The 21,059-nt window shown below is 35.6% G+C and overlaps 1 protein-coding gene across 1 annotated transcript in view; it reads right to left on the bottom strand.

Annotated features, from left to right (window-relative positions):
• Positions 1-452: 452 nt before the first annotated feature.
• Positions 453-21,059, bottom strand: part of LOC116520744 (macrophage mannose receptor 1-like) — a 44,261-nt gene continuing 23,654 nt past the window's right edge. Inside the window, exons 16-29 of the mRNA XM_032235071.1 lie at positions 20,739-20,908; positions 20,281-20,345; positions 18,317-18,417; positions 17,152-17,294; positions 14,586-14,700; positions 11,463-11,608; positions 10,173-10,275; positions 8,709-8,938; positions 6,543-6,708; positions 6,085-6,237; positions 4,496-4,639; positions 3,305-3,496; positions 1,761-1,799; positions 453-667 (exon numbers count right to left, since the gene is read on the bottom strand). Of these exons, the coding sequence (XP_032090962.1) occupies positions 453-667; positions 1,761-1,799; positions 3,305-3,496; positions 4,496-4,639; positions 6,085-6,237; positions 6,543-6,708; positions 8,709-8,938; positions 10,173-10,275; positions 11,463-11,608; positions 14,586-14,700; positions 17,152-17,294; positions 18,317-18,417; positions 20,281-20,345; positions 20,739-20,908 (1,982 nt within the window). The remainder of the gene's footprint in view (positions 668-1,760; positions 1,800-3,304; positions 3,497-4,495; positions 4,640-6,084; positions 6,238-6,542; positions 6,709-8,708; positions 8,939-10,172; positions 10,276-11,462; positions 11,609-14,585; positions 14,701-17,151; positions 17,295-18,316; positions 18,418-20,280; positions 20,346-20,738; positions 20,909-21,059) is intronic.

Here is a 21,059-nt window from a genome sequence, read left to right as displayed (position 1 = left end):
TGTACTCTCTCTACTTGGCCAGGTTGCTATCATGGTTGTGGGAGGGCAAAAAGCATCAGTTAGAGAGAGCCCCAATCTTTCTCCATGTGAGGAGACCCAGCTTTGTAAGCAAAGCATCCTCAGAGATAGGATGCGAGACCACCAGGACAGGACAGGAGAAGGGGGCAAGAGAGCAGCAGAGCTGCAGTGGCCAAGTTCTAAAGCAGACCTTCCCTCTTTCTCATTCCAATCTCCTTCTTTCCTTCTTTCCTTTCCTCCCTCCCAGTGGAGAAATGATTCTTTAAAAAAACCCTTCAATTTGAAAGTACACAGAATATATTTTAACTCAATAACTATAATAAGTTTAATATTTTCATATCATGGATCTGGCCAATACATATTGTTAACAGAGTCCAAATTTTTCCATATATTTGAAAGTATTATGAACAGTGTAATTTTAAATTTCTTCAATTTTAAATTTCTTCAAGATGTTGTGAATCCTTAGGAAGAATAACCACATTGTCTTTATACAAAGAATTGTCAAATCCAGCAGAGACTTGTTGTGGTCTGTTTCTTCTTCTACAGAAAATATAGGCTGCGATTCCTATACTGATGACTATGAGGATAATTGAGATAACTACCACCGCAGCTGTGCCATGTGTTGATAGAGGTGCCACTCCTTTCATCACTAAAATACCAGAGAGAAAAAAAGGCACTGAATGCAGTTATATTATGATAAAAATCTGACTTAAAAAAAAAGATTGAGAAAGAAGCCAGGAGATATTGCATCTTATCTAGTAGTGTAATAAAGGTAGAGTTAACAAGAATCAACTACCAATCCCAGGAATTTGTGAACGGTAGCTCAGTAAAAAAAAAAAACTGTAATGCATGGGGTTTTTTCTCCCATTCATTACAGATCCCAAAGGAAATTGATATGTTGTCTTTTCATATAAATTGATGTTAGAAATGTGATTTCTTCCATAGCAAAACTAATTACAAATTACTATGGCTATCATTTATTGCTAATTCTTTATTTGGGAACTGAAAATAATCATAATTAACTGAAAATAATCATAAATATTCAGTCACACTAACTGAAAAAGGAAGACTTTCAAGTCTTGGCTTCATAAATATCATCCAAGTAATCTCAATTATGGCAAGGGAAATTATGAATACAATTTTGGACTTTGACAGTGTGAGAAACAAAAACCTTTAGAGATTTAATGAGATGTTATATTATCTTTTGCTGGCTTATTTTTTATCTTTTTCCCATCTCTCTTTCTCTCTTTCTATTCTGCAACAAAACATGTTAGAGAGCTGTCATTTTATTTTATTTTTTCTAATGTATAATGGTAATTGAATGATATACTATATCTATAGAAATATAGTGGCTTATGATTGACAGGCATGATATTTGCGAAGTAGCTGCCAAAATCTCAAAGTTGTCTAGAATAATATTATTTCTGATCCCTTCTGAGAAGAAAAGAAAAGAAAATGGAAATAGGTAGCCACCTCAAGTATCTTCGTGGCTTCCATTCTATTAATATAGGAAAATTATGTAAAACAAAATTTAACCATTGTTATTTAACAATTTAGTAGAGATAAAGTAAGTCTTACCACAATGCTGAATTCATGCTGTTATCATCTAAATCTTTTAATCTACAAAAATGTATTCATCTATATTTGAGCTATGTATTAGAATTTTCAACTCACAACTTTGGAAAATGTATTACTGAACTTCAAAAATATCATTCTTACTTCTTTTAAAATTATTTTCTTACCTGATATTTTTGTAGCGTTTACAGCTGATTCTTCAATAACTAGAAAATAATCAAATATATTTTCAGTATGTAACTACTGTATATGTATTACTGCATACCACTAAGATAACAATGGAGAAGGATTTGCAAGGCAAATTTTTTAAAAATGAATTCTCTGAATCAGTAGCATTTTTTATAGTGAACCTTTATGATTATTGAAGAAAGAATTATACACCATGGGATAATGTCAGGGTTTTTCCCCAGAAATATTTGAGTTTCCATTAACAGTTGAAATTGCTTGATACGAATCTGAGTTCATGGAATATTCAATAGTTTAATGAAGCTTTCATGACTATTTAAAGCATCTTACAGATTAAAAATGAAACTAATATTTTAGTCTATAGGTAGAATAGATAAAGAGAAATACAAAATGTCAGAATTACAGATACCAAGCAAGCCAAAGTCTCTTACTTTCAACATTTGCCTAAAATGTTATGAAATAAACTTTGGGTAGCATCATTCTTGGCTAGTGGTAATCATTTTATTAATTCTATGTCCTGTAAGCATTAATTTTATTAATGCTATAAAACAGGTGACATAATAATTAAGGGGCAGGAAATGATGCAAAAGAAATTTGTTCATTAAACTTTTATCAATTGCTAAAATTATAATTATCTATTTTAAAATATTACATTCAATCACTGGTAGCAGAAATTAATATATGTTTCAATTGATTCTACTTTCATTCCTACTATTTTATTTCAGATATACTATTTGAAACAAAAATTAAATAAGGAAAAAAATTATAAGATGAAAGAGAAAGAGGGAGGGAGGGAGGGGGAAGGAAGGAAGAAAGGAAAGAAAGTATAATATATTTTATAGTAGATAAATTCTAATTAATAGTCTAGAAAAGTAAGAAAAGATATAAGAAAAAATAATAAGAACAACAAAAGGTAATAACTATAGATCAAGAAGAAATCTCTTAAAATATGTAAGTTAGAAAAACCTGCTCATGAAGAAATTAGAAACAAAGAAAAACTTTTCAAATATCCTTGGATATGTTTAAAAAGTGAGCAAATAATGACGTAGTAAGAATAATTCCAAGGAGCACCATTTAGGCAGACAAAGAGAAACTGCAGAATTTTAGGGAAGCAATTTAATGCAGAGGTCCCCACCATTGGGCTATGGCCAACTAGCCGGCCATGAGCCATTCAGAACCAAGCCACAGAAGTGTTGGATAAGCGTGTACACCCAAATGCAGCCCTGCTTGTGTAAGCGAATGTCAGGCAGAAAGGGTGTTATGTGTATGCACACACTTGCCTTCCACTCATACAGAACCAATAGCAGTAGACTTATATACCGCTTCATAGGGCTTTCAGCCCTCTCTAAGCGGTTTACAGAGAGTCAGCATATTGCCCCCAACAATCCGGGTCCTCAACTACTCTCTTTCCCTTCTGGCCAGTCTGCAAAGCCAGTAAGGTTGGGGAACTCTGACTTAATGTCTATTTAGTATGCAAATAATGTTTTCAATATAATATTATGGTAATGATAATAATAAGGCTTACTTTTGTTTCTTTTACAAATGTATGATCTTGATGCCCGAGAATCACAGTGGCTTTTGAACCATAGTCCAGATCTACTATTCACAAAAATGCAAATGTTACTTAAGGACTCTCCTCCATCATTTTGTCCGTGATCATTCGGTTTATTCCAGTTGACAAAAGCAATGTTACTATTATCTTGCCATATCCATTCTCCTAAAGTTAAAATAAATATATAGCATCATGATTAAAAAGAAAAAGAACTGCCCTGTGAAGAAAAGGTATATCCAATAGGTTCCCCCACCCCTAAAATTCCTGTAAACTCTGAAAAATTGGCCACCCATGGACACAGGGACATAAACAACATCTACACACTGTGCAAAAAAGAGAATTGACAAGCCAAAAAGGTAACAAAAACACAAAAACCCTTCCCATCAGCACTCAATGCCTAGATGAGCATAGCTTAATACCAAGATTAATAGCAAGATTTACACCATACCAATAGTCAGGAAGTAAATAATACCCCTAAAAAGGAACTGCCAAATAAGCTAATAGTTAACACCCCAACCAAAACCCCTCAAGACCAGCCCCACCAATGCTGATAGGACAAGCCATTAGAAGATAAATTGAGAGCAAACCCCATCCTTACTAGCACTAATTATGTTACCTATTTGGGTAAAATGAAAGGTCTGCAAGAAAACAACCAGGTTTCCTCATTTCAATTCTGAACTACAGCCTCTGTCATGTTATTTCTGTTTCTGTCCAGAATGTCCAGAACTGGGCATTCTTTTCAGATCTCGTGGACTTAATTAGTGATATCAGATCATTATTTCTTTGTTTTACAAAGGGTAAATGAATTTCATCAGGTAATCCTGCAGCAGTTGACCCTGGTTGCTGAATCTGAGTCCTGTAGTCCATTTGTCATGAGATATCGAGGAACTTTACAATTAAATATGTAATGGTCCTTTTTTGTACAGGATGATGACTGATCTGATATGGATTTCTGTAAATCACATCTCACCATATTATTTATGGGAGACACACTCATCTCTGATGAGATCTATCTTGTATGATTGAACATCTGGTATACCTTTCATCTTCTCCAGAGTACACAAACCCCACAACTATGTCAAGATAGTGTTTCACTGGGGGATTATTATTATTATTGTTATTATTATTATTAACTACATAGTTAAATATTAATTAAATAATTACCTTGCTGATTAGTGTATAAACCTATCCAAAACGCATCACTTCCAAGTATTTCCATTTCTTCCTTTAAAAAGTGTAATTCATCTGAGTCTTTAATTGAAGTTAAGGCACCACCTATGAAACATGAGATGATCAAAGAAGCTTGCCCTTTGAGTATAATGATACAGAAGTTAAACATGATAATTTAAGCAAACATTTTGCAAAAATAGTATTCCACACAATGTACAGAAAAACAAACTTCTGTTCTAAACCTTTCAAAATGTTTGAGAGGCCTCATTCCCAAAGAGAAAGGAAAAAAAAGAAAAGAAAATGATCAAGTCTTCCATAGTAGCTGATATTTCAAAATATTCTCTATGTATACGATGCTTTAAAAAGCTTTTCAGTATCATATATGCAGTCCTTCTTTAAAAAAAGAAATAAATTCATTCTTATAATTTGGAGAGCACATGTATCATTATCTATAGAAAGAAAACAAAATTATAGCAAACAATAAAAGATAAGTACCTAGGCACACTCTATGTTTTAATGACCAAAGTATTTCTCTTGATTCACTCCCTGAAGGTGAACAGCAGTTGTTTGAAGCCTCATAAAAGCCTCCTGCTTTTATTTTTTGATTCATAGAATCAAAAAATAAAAGAGCTGGAATGAACCTTAGAAATCTCCAGGTCCAACCTCCTGCCCAAAGCAGAATCCTTATACCATTCTGGACAAATAAATGTATAATCTTTTCTCCTCCAGCAATGGAGCACCTAAATTTTGGGAGGCAAGATGTTCCAATAGTTAATTATTCTTGCTGCTATCCTTAACAAACTTACACTCATTGTTTCTGGTCCTAACTTTAGGTCCTTTGAAAAAAGTCCACCCCCTCATCTCTGAGACTGCCCAACAAGTACTGGAAAACAGCTAACATGTCATCCCTAATCTTTGTTTTTGTTGGGCTAGAATAGACATATCTATTTTCCTTAACTGTCCTCAAGATTAATGTTAACATTTAAGGTTAAGGTTACATCAAGATCTTCCTGAGCTCAGCTGAGTATATGAGAACATGCTCAGAAGATAATTTTACCAGGGCTGCTACTAAAATAAAGCTGCTGCCTCTTTGATTTCTGAACTGTCATGTGCAAATGTTTTCTAGGCATGACATATTGAAGACTCTTAAGCAACCATACCTAGAGTCAATTGACTACACCTGCTATGTGGCTTCAAGGAATGTATCCCTACCTTAAATAAATAATTTTATAGTACCATGAAATTCAAAGTAAGTTTCTGTGGGTGAAATACAGAGTTTTTCATCCCACCAGAGGATTTTGCTCAGGGAAACCTTCCTTTTATTAATTATTTTCAGCATATGTGAAAAATAGAAAGGTATTTATTTATCTTTGTATTATACCCATTCCATATGGTATCTTCCTACATTCTCAGTCTGTTCTTTCAAGAGCTTTATATGGAATATAATATGATAAAAATTAGGGTTGCTGGCTGAATTTTGACACAGATTTGTTATTCAAATCATTGTAAATATAGACACTAGCAAGATTTCCCTATGTATGAAAAATTGCTGTTATTATTATGTAGCTCAAAATGATACTAACCTAACTGAGTACATTTCAAGGCTGAGTGTGGCCAAGATGTTCCATAAATAAAAAATTTGTAGCAATTATCCCCAAAAGGAATCCAAGATTCGTGTTTGTTTTTGGAAGTTTGGCATTTTCCTGCTGATTGTGGCCTCTCAGTTGGTACTATACCTGTTATCAAACAAATAGGTTTTTAATAGTTTCACTATTAAAAAAATCCATTCTTAGTAACTATCCACTAAGAAAAATATTAGTAATATTAATTAAAACTTGTAACATTAATAAATAAGCAATAATTACAATGAAATAATGCAGTAAGGTATAACATAAATTTGTCATTTTCCAAATTACTAGGTCTATACTGTTTTTAAAAATTTAGCTTATCACTTTGTTCATACATGCCACTTTTTATTAATTTGTCACTAACTGAAATTAAAATGTAAATGCTATTAAAATAGACATATTAATTTACTTACCATTATATCTCTCACAAACAGAGGAGTGTTTTTCACTGTAATTTCCTGTTTTCCAATAACCATCAATATCTAAGTAGACAAAGGCTGTGTTATGCCTTGGTTCTTCAGCAGCCCAGTTAGTGTATGCTAGCCTCCTGTTACTTACCCATTTGTACCCAGAATCAATCTAAAACCAAAATGCATAAGGGAATAATTACAGGAAGTGCAAGGAAAAGTATTATTCATTTAATTTCAGTTAAAACTAGTCCTAAAATGATAACTGGGACAGGAGTTTGACATTATTAAGCAAAGCACTTATTAGGTTAAAATCATGTGAAGTATTAGTACCACTTTATAAAGCCTTGATAAGATCACATTTGGAATATTGCATACAATTTTGGTTACCGCGATATAAAAAAAATGCTGAGGTTTTAGAAAGAGTGCAGATAAGAGTAACAAAGATGATTAGGGGACTGGAGGCTAAAACATATGAAGAAGGTTTTCAGGAATTGAGTATGTCTTGTCCAGTGAAAAAAAGGACTAGCAGTAACATGATAGTAGTGTTCCAATATTTGAGCGCCTGCTGCAAAAAAGAGGGGGGATCAAGCTATTTGACAAAGCTATTTGACAAATTACAGGAAGTGCAAGGAAAAGTATTATTCATTTAATTTCAGTTAAAACTAGTCCTAAAATGATAACTGGGACAGGAGTTTGACATTATTAAGCAAAGCACTGAAAGAAGGACAAGAAATAATATATGGAGAGAAGCAACCTAGAAATAAGGAAAAATTTTCTGACAGTTAAAATAATTAATCAGTGGAACTTTCCTCTAGAGATTTTGGATGTTCCATTGCTGAAAGTTTTTAAGAAGAGCTGGAGAGCAATTTGTCTAAAATGGTACAGAGTCTCCTGTTAGAAGAAGGGTTGGACAAGAAGACTTTCCAACTCTGTTATTCTGTATCCATGTGAACACATCACTTAGCAGCAGCCGTTATGACAATCCTAGTTGTGATCATTAGTGAGATTGCATCATTGTTAGGTAGCAACCTCATATTTTTCTTACACTAGCACACATACCTCTGCTTCTACTCCTCACACATACTTACCCCCGCCCACATTCTGCCATTTTGACTACCCTGCACACTCAACCATTGTGCCATTACCTACTCCTGCCCAGATCAGCTTCACAGAAGGCCAGCACCTGCCCCAGCCAGATGGACCTTGTCAGCAGCAGAATGAAGGAAAGGTCAGCTGGGATAATGAAGAGTGGCAGAGGTAGATGTGGGCAGGGATGCAGTCCAGGGACAAAAGGGCAGGGAGAGATACAGAGGCAGGGAGAAGTTGAAGCACTTTCTGTCATCTGAAAAGAGGTCAGGCTGCCAAGAACATGAATTTTGATTATGTGACCATAGGGATACTGCAATTGGCATAACTTTGAGGACCAGGCATAACTACCATTGAGCACTATTGTAACTTCAAATGGTTACTGAGTAGATGGTTGTTAAGTGAAAACTACCTGTGCCCCTTTTTCATTGCCAACTGGACTCCATGTCCTCTTTCTTAACTGTGAGAAAAAGCCACCCAGAGCTGCTTAAACTAGGAATCATATAAATCTTTTACAGAAATAAATCAATTATGTGAAAGCATTTAGTCTTCAAGGTCCATTTAGAAAACTGTCACATATATGTTGGGGTCTCATTTAGTGACCATGGACACTTACAGCACAGATGAAAAAGGAACTTCATCAGTCATCTTTGCAGATCAGTAAAAATAAGGGAAAGCTGAAGTAAGATCATAAGCAGAGTTGCAATTTCATTTAGTGGCCTCTTTGTTTAACAATAGAGTTGTCAGTCCCAAATATGATTGCTAAACAAGGACCACCTCTACCCACAACACTTTCTACTCATAGAAATCCACTTCTTGAATGTTTTATCTTTGTGTTAATTTTTCCAAGTGTACAATTTTAAATATAGGGCTTCATTGTGAACCATTGCTGGGTTGCAATTTATTTTACTACCAGTTCACTCATGAACTAGTCCTTGCATGCTTGTGCAATGCTTGTGTGCATGTGCAAAAGTGTCCGGGTGGGTGGGTGGAGCTTCCCACCACTGCCACTACCAGTTCGCCTGATCCAGGGCGAACTGGCAACAACCCATTCTGTTGTGAATGTGTAGATTCTATTCTTACCTCTTTGCTGCTTAGTCCAATCCATACAGGCTCCTTATGTTGGAGCACTTGCAGCCATATGAATGATTCTGCATAGGGGTCTACAATGGTGGCAAGTTTTGCATTTTCAGATTCACATTTCTTCCTTGCTTCTTCCCAGGTCATCTTGGGACTAACCATAGAATAGCTGCTATTTCCATAACTGATATAGTGAGATGCTGGAACTGTTGGTTCAGAGTAAGGTTCAGGACCTATTTTAAAAAAAAATCAGTCAAGATCTCACACTGTCCCACTATTTTTTTTTAATTTTGAAAACCCTTAATATTTAAGTTCTAACTTTTCTTAAAATATCCTCTCAGTTCCATACCAAGATAATGCTTAATACTAAAAAACCAAAAGCACATTAAACAAATTGGTACAGTAAGACACTTTAAGGAAGCCTTGAGGTATAATATAAATGTATATTTTTAGTTATCACAAATATGTGAACTTATGAACACAAGACATCTGTTGATTATCTTTGGCCAATTAACTGATTCAATGCTACTAAAAGCCTTTATATTGGACTTCAGATAGTTGGTATCACGATTGTGTTTGTTAGTTCACTTTATTTAAATACTTCCAGAAATTGATGGTACTGTGATTTAAATTTACAATTTCTATACATTCCTTCACAATGTATTTTCTTGTTTACCAATATCTGACCTGTTGCAATCTTATTTGGCTCAAACATGTTTGTTCACCCAGGTTTTTCTTTTTATATGTACATTTTTTATTAAAACTTTTTAAATAGATGATAAAATCTAATGCAAACTAACATAAAGTTGAGAAGAAGAAAAAAGAAAAGTAATCAAGCAAAAATAAAAATTCAAGAAAAGAAAAAAGGTTGTATATTAGGAAAGAAAGAAAGAAAGAAAGAAAGAAAGAAAGAAAGAAAGATTCCAATGTTCTTCATAGCAGTTATAACTATATATATCAATGTAATAATATGCTTAACCTCTTCAACTATCCTAAGTTGCATCATATTGATCTTCTTCTTAGAATCTATTTAATTAGATTGATTATAATTGATCATGTATGATCAGAATCTTAGCTCACAAATTCACTTTTTTCAAATTCTGATAATGACCTGTAGAAGATAATCTAAATCAGAGTTCCCCAATGTTTCCGGCTTTGCGGATTGGTGAGGGAATGGCTCATGCAAGCTTCAGCAAGCATGCGTGCATGAGGTCCATTTGTGTAACCACTATGCATGCACGCCTGCTGTTCATACAAATGGAACACATGCACCCACACTCACCTGCTGTTCACACAAGTGAGGTTGCAAACGCATGTGCACATGCTCAACACCATTTCCATGGTCCAGTTGCAAACCCTACACAGCCAACTAGTGAGCCATGGACCACAGGTTGGAAACCCCTGATATAAATTACATGTCCTTATTCTCTGAAACTGAATTATTTCCCAAGATTTCTACAAACCTACCAGTATTTTTTTGGCAGATGTAGGTCATCTTAGAAGAACAGGATCCAACTCTCCAACATCCTGCAAGCCTTTCAGGTTTTGTCATCATAAAAACGCAGTCACCCTATAATGTATTTGCATAGCAAGAAATCCAAATACAGTCACTGGTATCATGATTGGAACAGTCTTTCTCGAACCCTCCTTAATAACATCAAAAGAAAATAAATTTCTGTTTCTGGTAACTATAGAAGATGATTGCCATGTCAGTATCTGTCATTTGTCATGATATCCTATGGAGTCTAGCACAGAAGCATCCTGAAGCACATACTACAGAAGCATATTGAGACTCCATCATTGGATGAAATCTTTTATTCAAAGGAAGATGCTGCCACTGACTATGGTTTAGAATGGAGGGGCTAGAAGGAAGTCAGAGGTTTCTAACAATAGCTTCAATGACTCTTTATAGCCAGAGTACTTCAGGAATGTTAGTGGATAACATGCTAAAGTTGTTCAGAATATGTGCTGTCTCAGGCAAAGGAACCATTTAGACAGCCATCTCTTCCCAAAAGTCCCATTCAGAGCCACTATGTCTTCTTCAAGAGGGATATCCGCACAACCACAATCATGGAGACAAACTGGAGAAGCCTTCAAAGAAGCCACACACTGGACCTTCTAGGCACCAAGATGGAAATGGAGTTCTTTGCTTGTGTCACCAAGCTTTGCCCTTTGGGATACTGTGCACAGCTCACTATATACATCAAAGCTAAGCAGGCATGAGAATCAAATCACTTCTATGAATTTGAAGGTTGTAACCAGCTTAATGTATCAGGCATTCTAAATCTGGCAGGGTCCTTTCTTCTCCATACTTATTTTAATTTTACATATTTATTTATTTATTTGCTTCTATAGATTTTTTTATTTTAAATTTCATTTTACTGGATTGTTTTTCCCCCTTTAATTGAGTGTTGGCAATAGTAAAATTCTCCAAAACATAATATTCATGGGATATTTTTTATTCATAAAAAGAGCAACAGGAGTAACACTGATTTTTTTTCCCAGTATTATATCACCCTCTGTTGATGAGGAGAAAGTACAGCAGACTTTTCTTATTTAATAGACAGAAAAATCTGAAATATCCCCCATTTTATTCATTTATGCATTCATTCATTAAATTTATATAGCCAGCCATATCACAAAAAAGGGACTCCTTTCCATATAAATTTTGTATCATTGTAGGAATTCAATATCAAGAGATTAACTACACATTTGTGGGGAAATAGAACAGAAAAAAATCCAACAAATAGGACTTACATCGTGTGAACGAGGTGACCCTTTAGCCCAATTTGTAAAATAGACTCCACTCCCATCAGTCCACATGAAATGTCCGCCCCAATTCTTGTCAGTAAATCCAGTCCAAATATTACCACTAGCACTTTTTAATTGCACTGTGAGAAAAGCTGGAGGGGGGGAGGAATACAGATATATTTTACAATAAATTATTGTCAGGCTCGTGACCAATTACATGTTGTTCCAACTTTTCAAAAGTTTACATTGATTATATTAGATTGTAAAAACTACCTCAGTATATCAGACCAAACTCTGCTCACATACAATCTTTATGACAGCCATTTCTATGTTCCCATCTTAAGAACATTCCAGGTGATCATCTATAAAGCCTTTCATGGCATAGGGCTTGGCTATCTGAGGAATCTCCTTTATCCAATTGTTTCTGCCTGCGAGGTATATTCTGGCAGGAGGATTCGTTGCTTTAGTATACTAGAAGGTACCAAAACCACAGAACAGAATTAAAAAAGGATGGCAGAAGAATAGATGCACATTTTATTCTGCTGCGATAAATTGAGTTATCCAGATTGTAGCTTCAATCTCATGTTTTTGACATTTTAGTAGCCAAAAACCAAGCAATTTTCCTCTGTATTAGAGACACCAAAATAATCCAGACAATGTAAGGTTTCCTGCTGCAGCAGGAGGTTGGACCAGATGACTTCTGAGTAGCCTCTAGTCCTAAATTGCTGTGCTGTTTTTTCTTTCTTTCTTTCTTTCTTTCTTTCTTTCTTTCTTTCTTTCTTTCTTTCTTTCTTCCTTCCTTCCTTCCTTCCTCCCTCCCTCCCTCCCTCTCTTCTTCCCTCCCTCCCTTCCCTTTATGGGAAGCAAATCCCCCCCCAAAAAATAACTGCTGAATGTCACTTTGCAAACCTCCTTCCGAGCAGCTTTTCAACTTAAAGCAGGACTCCAAAGTTTGCAGCTTTAAGACTTGTGGACTTCAATTCCCAGAATTCCACAGCCAGGAATGCTCAGTTCCAATTTAAAGCGACAGCATTTGTTTTTCTCCTTTGCTGAATCTCCTGGCTGAAAAGTAAGCCTCCTTCCTTCTTTTTCTTTCTTTTTTTTTCTTTCTCTTTCTTTCTCCCTTCCCTTCCTCCCTCCCCCGTTCTCTCTCTTACTTTTTAAAGCTTTTCCCCCTTGCTTGAACAGGCAGGAAAAAAACATTTTTTAACAAAAGCTTCTGACAAAGCTTTTGACGGGAGCATGGCCAAGATTCGGGGGCATGACCAAGCCACCATTACCACTGGTCTATCTGGTATACCAGATTTTCACTACCTGTTGTGGTGTACCAGACCGGGAGGAACCCACCTCTGGTCTTAAGGGGTCTGCCTGAGTGTTGTCAGTAGCTCTGGGAAGTTTCTGCTCCAGAGCGTGTGGGGGAGGTGGAGCTGAAATACAGAGGACAAACTTCTTCGATCCCACAGGATGACATTTAATAAAAGGGACCAAGAAAGAATGTACTTGGCAAGCAGAAACCATTGGATTCTGGCAATTCCAAGCTCCATGACATGATAGGCTTTATAAATCACCAATCACTTAAACCACACCTGGCAGCTGACTGGCAATCTACCTTAAAATGTCTTTTATCAAGTGGGGCCAAATAGCTAAACAGTTCTAACTACTTAGTCATATCAGGATTGAACTGAAAACAAAATCTGCTTTGAAACAATCCAGTTACACATTTGTAACTGCTTTAAACTGATACTTAACTCATATATTATTACCGATGCACACTTTTTATATTATTGTGAAATTGCTTTGGGTTCTTACTGCCTTTATATTTTCAGCATGGCAACCTTTGAATTGGAATAGCAATAGCAGTTAGACTTATATACCGCTTCATAGGGCTTTAGGCCCTCTCTAAGTGGTTTACAGAGTCAGCATATCACCCCCACAGTCTGGGTCCTCATTTCATCCACCTCGGAAGGATGGAAGACTGAGTCAACCTTGAGCCGGTAAGATTAGAACCGCTGAACTGCAGATAACAGTCAGCTGAAGTGGCCTGCAGTACTGCACCCTAACCACTGCGCCACCTCGGCTCTGGAGTAAGAATGGGCATGGGACCATGAAGTAAGAATGGGCGTGGGACCATAGAGAAGGAGCAGATCCTAAGAATTGTGCCAACATTTTCATATCAACATTTGAAAAGCATCTAGAATCTCCAGTTGGTTCAGAATGCAGCAACTCAGATTGTTTTTGGGAGGCCTTAGTGTGCACATGTGTCACCTCTGCTGTGGGAACTTCATTGGTTGCCGATTTGTTTCAGGGTATAATTCAACCTTCTCACCGGCTCAGGGTTGACTCAGCCTTCCATCCTTCCGAGGTGGGTAAAATGAGGACCCAGATTGTTGGGGGCAATATGCTGACTCTCTGTAAACCGCTTAGAGAGGCCTGAAAGGCCTATGAAGCGGTATATAAGTCTACTGCTATTGCTATTGCTATTGGTTACCACCCTTAAAGCTCTTCATTGCTTGGAACCAGGTTATCTGAGGGACTGTCTCTTGCCAATCACATCCACCCAACCCACTAGAGCGGGGAGGAAGGAATGTTGCAGACCCTATTCCATAAAGGGATACATCTGATGAGACCCAGAAGAAGGGCCTTCTATGTGGTGACTCCTTCCCTCTGGAACATCATCTCTCCTGGAAATTAGATTCTTTCTTAAGGTCCTGAATATGAGGTTTTGCTGGAGAACCCAGAGTGGGATGGAGCTCATTAGATAGCTGATTTGAGTGTGTGTTGTCACTGAGGGTGGTTGGATGGGGGTTTTATTTTATTTTATTATTACTTTATTATTTTCATTTTTTCTACATTGTGTTTTTATTATCTATAATCCACTTAGAGTAACTGTGAGCAAATAGGCAGCTACATAAATTTAAATACGTAAGTAAGCAGGTAGTAAGTAAATAAGTAAGTAAACAATAAACAAACAAACAAACAAATATATTTCACCTTTTTCTAAGTGGCAAAAGATTATATATACTGGAGGTTAGGAAAGAAGATTGGGCATAAAAATTCTTATCATTAAAGTAAGAGCTGGATTTTAAAAGAAATGTTAATAGTCAGTATGGTTTAGAGAAGTGATTATACCTTGAACAGCTTTGCTTGGTATACTAGCCAGGTTTCCTCCTAGGTTTCTGCAGTGATCACGTGCAGCGCTCCAGTTTTTCTTCTCCTCTTCTACGAAGCCAAATACTTGGAAGCACTAGAAGGATAAAAAGGGATTAAATAATCCCTTGGTTAATTGATTAATCAATCAATCAATCAATCAATCAAGGGAGGATTAATTAAACAAAAGAATAGAAACAACCAACATATAATCATCAATCATGACATAATATAACTTTTTAGTTATGTAGAACTTATTAAGTAATTATCTATTAATAAAATTAAACTGTCCACTTTTTTGGGAAAGAATATAAGCAATAATAAAAGTTATCATCTTTGTCTTGGTTATATGCATCCTTATCTATTCTTTGTGATGTAATAGACTTCTTAATATTTTTATATTAATGATAGTTAAGACAGCCAAGTTTGTACCTGCCATGCTAGTTCTTATTATACCCAGGAGAGAGGGGCTGATTAAAAAAAAAAGGAAGTGCCCAAGTCTTTCAGAATCTTGGTGGCTGCTTTGGAGATACCATTCAAGGAAGCAAGACTTTTCAAATGACCTTGCTTATAGATATGTACCACAACACTGTAAGTTACAGCGAGACCTTGACACTCTGTCGCTTAGTCACTGTTCAAAGTTATGAGAGGTCCATGAAAAGATAATTATGACTTAATGTTTCGATGGCTGTCACCCTCCCACAGCCATGTGATCACATTTTGGACATTTGGCAATGAGCTCACACTTACAGACATTTACAGTGTTCCACAGTCACAAGGCAAAAGTGTATTACTTTTTTCTTTTTTTTTGCTGAAAACTGAATGTTGCTGGATGTTTATTTCTGTTTTCCATGAAAAAAATATCCATTGTAGAAGTGGGTTCATTTAATGACAATGGCATTTGCTTAATGATAGCTGCATTCACTTTACAACTAACACATTTACTAAAAAATTGCTGCATTTAAAAAATTGTAAAAGGAAGTTGGTCACATGATAACCTGCTTAATGTTCAGCATGACTCATGGCAGTAGTTCGTTGTTAAATTATAGTTGTAGGATGAGGACTACTGATAATAATAACTAATATATTATATAAGTAATATAATAAATATTATTAAAGGGTAAACATTTAAAATTCCATTTACACCTATGGAAGCAAAAGTAAAAATGGCATTTACATGAAATGTTAAATCTATTTCTAAAAAACATGGCTGTTTTTGTACTGGTAACATTCATATTTTTCACTTTTACTGTTACGGATATTTCTGTTTTGTGGCCAGTAGTGGGTTTCAAAATTTTTTAGAACCTCTTCTGTAGGTGTGACCTGTTTTTGTGGAAGTGGCTTGCCGGTCATGTGACTGAGTGGGAGAGGCTTGCCAGTCATGTGACTGGGTGGGTGTGGCCAACTTGTAAAATGTGGTGAAACTCACTTAACAATGCTCTTGCTTAGCAACCAAAATGTTGGTCAGAAACTGGCATTTGAAGCACGCAAATCTTAAAGCTGTCAAGTTATAAGACCCTTGCACCCTACCCCTTTAGGAAAAAAAACCTCAGGAGTGTTCAAACTTGACATCTTTAAGACTTGTGGACTTCAATTCCCAGAATTCCTCCTCCAGTCATGTTGGCTCAGGAATTCTGGCATTGAAGTGTGCAAGTCTTAAAGCTGTCAAGTTACAAGACCCTTGCATCCCTAACCCTTTAGAAAAATAACCCCAGGGATATTCAAACTTGACAGCTTAAAGACTTTAAGGTTTAGATAGAACTCTTAGAGGCAGGCGGGGCGATTGGGTGATTGGTGAGCCAGCTAATCAGTGCCCCAGCAGCCAGGGCAAGTGTGGTGTGGATGGGCGGGGAGAGGGAGCTGGAACTGGTTCTAAATGGCACAGTAGATTTGTGGAACCTCTTCTATAGAAGAGGTTAGAACTGGCAGGAACCCACCCCTCTTTGTGGCACAGTTACTCTGTTCAAATATTACCTAATACAATAGATGTAATGTAGGACATGAAGCTATCTTTCCCTGAATTACCTGTGTTCACTGAGAGGTCTAAAAAGACCACTGGCTACCTGTGACAAAATTCATGTATTTTACATACATAGAGGTAGTCTTCAATTTGCAACGGTTCATTTAAAGTCTGTTCAAAGTTATAACAGTACTGGAAAATGACCATTTTTCATGCTTATGACCATTGCAGCATCCTCATGGTGACAAAATTTATATTTGGATGCTTGGCAACTGACTCATATTTATGATGACTCAAGTGTCCCAGGGCCATTGATCTCATTTTGCGACCTTCTGACAAGCAAATACAATGGGGAAACCAGATTCACTTAACAATTGTGTTACTAATTTAAGAACTGCAGTGATTCGCTTAACAAATGTGGCAAGAGAAGTGGTAAAAATGGGGCAAAACTTGCCTTAACAAATTTTTCACTTATCAACATAAATTTTGGTCTCAATTGTGATCGTACGTTGAGGACCACATATATTGTCTATAGGATATTTGTATAAGGATCATTTCTCAATATATTTACAATTTACAATCAGTTACCTTGTCATTAAACCAAAGCCAACCCTCACTGCACCCTTTTGGAATTGCAGGTAATGTGGGCGCTGCAGTTGTACGGACAGAGCTATTGTGTCTCTCGCAGATGAAGGTTGTCTCAACACCACAGTTTAAATCATTCCATACACCTGATCAAAGAAATTATATTGTCACCTCGGAAGATTAAATTATTCTTAAATAGCAACAGCTCATATAATGTATATGTTGTAATTGAAATAATGAGGATAAGAATAATAGAAAGTGCAATAATACATACTGGAATGCTACAGTATTTGTGAAGCAATAGAAGCAGTTCTCCCTTATTGATCACTCATTCAATAACCACTTAAAATTGCAATGGCATTAAAAAAGATTTAGGGCTAGTCCTCAAAGTGGCAGCCATTGCCACATCTCTATGGTCACATGATTATTATGCAGGATCGTGGGAGTTGACATATGTTTAAGACTGTTTCAGTTACGCATGGTCACTTGATTGTCATTTATGACCTTCACAACCAGCGTTCAACAAGCAGAACCAATGGAAAAAGATGGCAGAAACCTACAAGTCACACACATGACATCATGCTTAATGACTGCAGGTAATTTCACAAACATGTGCAGCTGGAACTATCATGGTAAATCAGGTGCAGCCATGACTGTTTCATCTTATGATTGTATGGTTTAGTGATGGAGTTGTTAGTTCCAGGTGTGATAAGTAAGTGAGGATTACTTGTTTCTTATTTTCATATGTTAATAATTCCAAAATATGGTTCTATAGAAGAGATAGATAGGTGATTGTCTATCTCTTTTGGAATACAATTGCCTTAATCCCTGACTATTAACAAGACTATTTGGGGTTTATGAGAATTGCAAATTAGAAATTGGTTTTTCCTGGGATAATATAATACAGTAAAGAAGTAAAGTAGGATTGGATTTATGGATAAAACTTTAAATTCTTGGTTGGAGAATATGCTACACTATTATTAAGTATTTTGTTAATGTACATATATCATAATATAAAACATACTAATTAGAATTATAAAATAATGGTTTTCCAATGATAGGTTCTATGATAATGTGTGCCAGTTAGCTCAAAATAAACAATGCTGTGCCTTATCCTGAACATATGCATACAGAGAACTGTTTAAAACATGAAGTTTTTATTACTTGCCTGAATCAGAATACATAACTACACAGTTTTCATCATCATTTGCAAAGTTGGGTTCACCGGGGGACCAGGCTTCATATGTCACTGGAGTTCCATCCATCCATCTGAAGAAAAAAAATCGACAGTCACCTATGATGCATGAATTTATTAAACTTACTTTTTTTTTTGTATTACCTTTTTTTTTTGTATTTTTCTTTTACCAAAGAGATAGCAGGATGAGGAGTGGGGGGAATGAGGTAGCTTTTGAAATATCATCTGTAAAATATTGGCCTGAAGCTGTTTCTGACCATTCTAAGTTTTGGAAAAGTCTGATTCAATCCTGAAACTTCAAAATCCAAGCAAAACCATTTCTGAATCACAATATTTATGAAATGGTTTGTACAGTAATAAAACATCCCTGTTGAGGTCCAAATAGTGCTCTGAATGCACAACAACTGTTGAAAGCTTAAGAAGATTGTGAGGCTAGGAAATGGTTGCAAATGGTTTATACACTTCCATTATTTAATATAATGGTATAAACCAGGGGTAGTCAACCTTTTTATACCTACCACCCACTTTTTTTATCTCTGTTAGTAGTAAAATTTTCTAACCGCCCATGGTTCCACAGTAATGGTGATTTATAAAGTAGGGAAGTAACTTTACTTTATAAAATTTATAAAGCAGAGTTACAGCAAACCCCTACCGCCCACCATGAAAGCTGGAATGCCCACTAGTGGGCAGTATGGACTAGGTTTGACTACCACTGGTATAAACCATTATAATGGCATAAACCATTATTTAATGTCCACATTATTTAAAGACAAAATAATCCCACCAAGTGGACATTGTAAAACAAAAGTAACTGAAATAATGCAAGCAATCCATGACGTTTCTTGAGTTTGGCTGATCACATGACCAAAGGATGCCGTAACGAATCATATGCTGCTTGCCTGCTGCTTTCCAAATTTTACTCATGCAATCATGGCCAGAACTTTGAGGACCAGTTGAGAGTCCCTTCACTCAGTGCCACCCTAATTTTAAACAATCATTGAATGAAGGGTCGAAATTATAAAAGCATACTGGATTGTCAATTATCTAGATTTACAAGAAAAGAAGAAAATGATGAGACTCTAATACAAGTACGCCTTAATTTACAACAATCCATTTAGTGGCAATTCAAAGTTGTAGCAGCACTGTAAAAAGTTATTTATGACCATTTTTCACACTTATGACCATTGCACCATCCCTATGATCACATGGTCAGAATTCAGATGCTTGATAACTGACTCATATTTGGGATAGTTGCAGTTTCCTGGTGTCATGTGGAATCATCTTTTGTAACTTTCTGATGAGTAAAGTCCACAGGGAAGTCATATTCAACCATGTTACTAACTTAACAGCAGTGATTTGCTTAACAACTGAGTTAAGATAAGTGGTAAAATGAGGCAAAATTCACTTAACAACTGTATTGCTTAGCAACATAAATTTGGGGTTCAATTGTGATTGTAACCTAATAATGTTCAAAAGGTTGAAATATCACATGGCAATATTGATTGTTGCATAGAGTTAAATGTCTGTGCTTGGGGTTTTTTATTATCAAATCTCTAATGGTATCTTGGGGGCTTGAGAAAGATTCACAGCATGCCTACCTGCACATTCCTTGGTGAACCGTTTCCTCTCTGGCTCAAAGATGGTTATTAGTAAAAACCGAAGAATCACTTATCTTAAGAAATGAAGTGATAAATTGTGTTCCAAAATGAAAGCAATGCAATGAAAGCTGAATTTTTAAAAAGTCTTATTGTTATCCCTTTCATTGAATCTCGTTTTTTTTAAAAAGGCCTGTCAAAATCTTGGCAAGGCTTTTGACAAGACCTTAATAAGATCTTTATTTATATTTTTTCAGGTTTATTATTAAAAATAATTTTAAAACAGAATTACATTGCACACTGCAGCATTTTGTTAATGTTTTATATACCTTGTTTACGTACCCGAACTTTTTGTCAAGGCCCAAGGTTAAACCAATGTAAGTATTATGATTTTCATAATGGAAGATCTAATACATAAAAGAAAGAATAGGAAATAAAAATAATTATTTACTGCTTTAATATACAGTAATGGTGATTTGCAAATCATTTTGAATGGAAGGAACTAAATATAAAATAAATGACATAATTTTGAAATATGTTCTGCTTTTTAATATGATAGTACTTTTGAAAATTCATTTGAGTAAAATGGTAGCATCTAAATTATTGTGTTTTTTAAAATAATTTGTTTCTAAGTTGACTGCATTAAACTTCCATTGATGTTAATGGGTCTCATCTTAATATATATTTTATCCAACTCCAGTTTCTGAAAACTTCTGGCTATCACATCACACACACCTGTATTACACAGAAACACATTTCCCTCTCATTTTGAATAAGTAATTTTTGCATATATTTCTTACATATTTCCACAAAAATATATTTTCTTCTTTACTCTCAATGGTGGTAAGATCGCCACCATGTTGTTTGCAGAACTTCCTGGCTTTTTCTGCAGGCATTATTGTATTACTGAAATAATACTCATTGCTTTTATATTCAATCCAGCCATCTTCAATTCTTATAAAAGAATGTTCTGCAAAAGAAGATGTAGAAGAAACGATTTATATGTTCTAGGATCCCTTTGCATGCATTCCACAAAATCATAAAGCAAACAGAACAACTTGAAGATTATGTGCTATCATTTGGGGCAAAGCTCTTCCTTCCAAAATCTTCTGGATATGAAC

The sequence above is a fragment of the Thamnophis elegans genome, chromosome Z (genome assembly GCF_009769535.1).
Source record: "Thamnophis elegans isolate rThaEle1 chromosome Z, rThaEle1.pri, whole genome shotgun sequence".
Taxonomy (NCBI): domain Eukaryota; kingdom Metazoa; phylum Chordata; class Lepidosauria; order Squamata; family Colubridae; genus Thamnophis; species Thamnophis elegans.
The sequence above is the reverse complement of the archived record's forward strand: the minus strand, read 5'-3'. Positions and strand labels throughout refer to the sequence as shown.